The sequence below is a fragment of the Penaeus chinensis genome, chromosome 10 (genome assembly GCF_019202785.1).
Source record: "Penaeus chinensis breed Huanghai No. 1 chromosome 10, ASM1920278v2, whole genome shotgun sequence".
NCBI classification, from domain to species: Eukaryota; Metazoa; Arthropoda; class Malacostraca; order Decapoda; family Penaeidae; genus Penaeus; species Penaeus chinensis.
The window spans coordinates 7321178-7323677 of record NC_061828.1 but is presented as its reverse complement, the minus strand read 5'-3'; the positions used below and the strand labels follow the sequence as shown (position 1 = coordinate 7323677).

At 47.1% G+C, this 2500-nt stretch overlaps 1 protein-coding gene across 1 annotated transcript in view; it reads left to right on the top strand.

Annotated features, from left to right (window-relative positions):
* The window catches only part of LOC125029832, a 19361-nt gene that overhangs the window by 14199 nt on the left and 2662 nt on the right, over positions 1–2500 (top strand). Inside the window, exon 3 of the mRNA XM_047620007.1 lies at positions 1381–1496. Within this exon, the coding sequence (XP_047475963.1) occupies positions 1381–1496 (116 nt within the window). The remainder of the gene's footprint in view (positions 1–1380; positions 1497–2500) is intronic.

The following is a 2500-nucleotide window of genomic DNA, read 5'->3' as shown; positions in this document are numbered from 1 at the left end:
TCGTGCGGTCGTGCGAGAGTGGGCGGCGCGTTCGTATATGAATGAATCATGAGTCAGTGAAACGTAGATCTGGTTATCAAGAAACAGTATGTCGATATTTATTATAAAGAAGAAAACAAGAAGGAAGGAAAAGAAAAGGTGAGGAAGAGGAGGTTGAGGAGGAGGAGGAGGTGGAGGAGGAGGAGGAGGAGGAGGAGGAGGAGGAGGAGGAGGAGGAGGAGGAGGAGGAGGAGGAGGAGGAGGAGGAGGGAAGGGTGATGACAAGGGCAAGGATGAAGAGGAGAAGTGGGAAGAAGAGGAAGTCGGGGACGAGGAGAGGCAAGAGAGGGAAGGTGAAGACAAGGAATAGGACGAAGTAAGAAGGAAGGAAATTAATTAAAACGAGAAGGAGGAGAGCGACAAGGACGAACACAAGGAGCAGGAGGCGAACAAGGAGGTGGTGGAAAAAGAGGAGGAGGAGGAAGAGCGCATGAAGGAGGAGAAAAAAGAAGAGGATGAAGACGAGGAGCAGAAGGAGGAAGAGGTGAAGGAAGAGAAAAAAAGAAGAGGAGGAGGAGAAGGAGGACCAGGCGAGAAGCAAGAGGAAGAGGAAGAGAAAGACGAGGAGGACGAGAAGAAGGAGGAGGAAGGTTAAAGATGCGAGGAGGAGAAGGAAAAGCGGAAAATCTAAACCATACAAAGTCTCACTCAAAACTCAGAGTAAAAGTTAACGTTCACGAACTCTATAATAAAGCACATAATGTCCTTCTTTACATTTCCCGAAAACGCTGGAAGAAAAATACGTTAGATCTTTTCACTTGCCCATAAAAGCAAAGTAATGAAAATAATGATCGAGCCAAAATCTGTTATTGTTCCTCCCATACGAGGAAATTATGGAGAATGTTCCGTCAATCTGCTAATGGAGGAGAAATGGAGGAAAGGCTAGATTCATGGCCCAATATTCCGCCCTTTTCTCTTTCTTCTTCTGTTTTCGTGTATATATAACGTCTGTTTTTTTTTTTTAAGTTTATCTGTGTTTTTTTTGTTTTTTTTTTACATTTTCTCTGACTATATAGTTTTTTTTTCTCTCCTTTTTCTAACTTTCCTTTCCCAATTTCTCTATAACTATCTCTCTCTCTTTCTCTCTCTCTCTCTCTCTCTTGTTCTCTTTCTCTGACTCTTTCTTTCTTAAGCTCTGTTCCCTCCCTCCCTCCCTCTCTCTCTTTCTCCCTCCCTCCCTCCCTCCCTTCCTCCTACCTCTCTCCTTCTCTCCCTTCCCTCTTCCTTCTTTCCCTCCTTCCCTCCTTCCCTCCCCCTCTCTCCCTCCCTCCCTCTCTCCTTCCTTCTCCATTACCTAATTTCCATAAAAATGAATCAGACACAGTGGCATGCACAGAACAGACGGATATCACACGCTATAACCCGGTTGGCTCTCAGTGTCACTGGTCATGCAAGATGCAGAATGTCACTGCAAGATCAGATTCCTTTTGCATTGGATTTTTGCAACATTTAGAAGCGTAAAGTAGTCGAGGATGGTTTGGGTTTAGTGTTCATATTGTTATTGTTTATTTATATATCTGTTTGAGTAGCATGATGTTGATTTATCTATTCTGTCACATAGTGTACATATCAAAGTAATAAATACACTTTCGGATACACACATACCTAATCCATGTACACACTTATTAAAAATGCACAGTCAAGAACACAAGCACGCAAGCATGCACGTACGCAGGCACGCAGACACGCACTCACGGACGGCACACACACATACAGACACACACACACATACACAAACACACAAGCACACACACACACACACACACACACACACGCACTCGCTCAGACACACAAACACACACACACACACACACACTTACACTTACACAAACACACACACACATCCTTTGAGCTCTCCCTCCATCCTTCCTGCCTCCCCATCCTTCCCCCTTCCCCTCTCCCCAATGCAGACCCCCCCCACCTCCCCCCCCCAACCCTCCCACCCCAGTCTGCAGCGCCTTCACAACACCTGCTCTCTGGCTGTAAATCGAAAGTGAGGTGTGCCACTCCTTCACTTAGTTTACGGATCAATATGGTTGAGTTCCTTCCCCCCTTCCCCTCGTCTTCCCCTTTCCCCTCTCCCACTCTCTCTCACCCCTTATTCCTCTGCACCCCTTTCGCTTTCCTGCCCCTCCCCCTTTCCTCCTTATTCTCTTTCTTCTCTTTCTTCCTCCCACTTCGTCTTCTTTACATCTTATCCTTCTCCCGTTTTCCTATGCACGTTTCTACTATTCCTTCTCCCTACCTCCCTCCAACTCCCTCTCACTTTCCCCTTTCTCCTCACTCCTCCCTCTTTCTCTCTCTCCTTCTCCCTCGTTCTTCCTGCCTCTTTCTCTCTCCCTCCCCCTCCCTCCCTCCCTCTTTCTCTTTCCTTTCCCCTCCCTCCCTCTTTCTCTCTCCCTCCCTCCTCCGTCCCTCTTTCTCTCTCCCTCCCTCTCCCTCCCTCCTCCGTCCCTCTTTC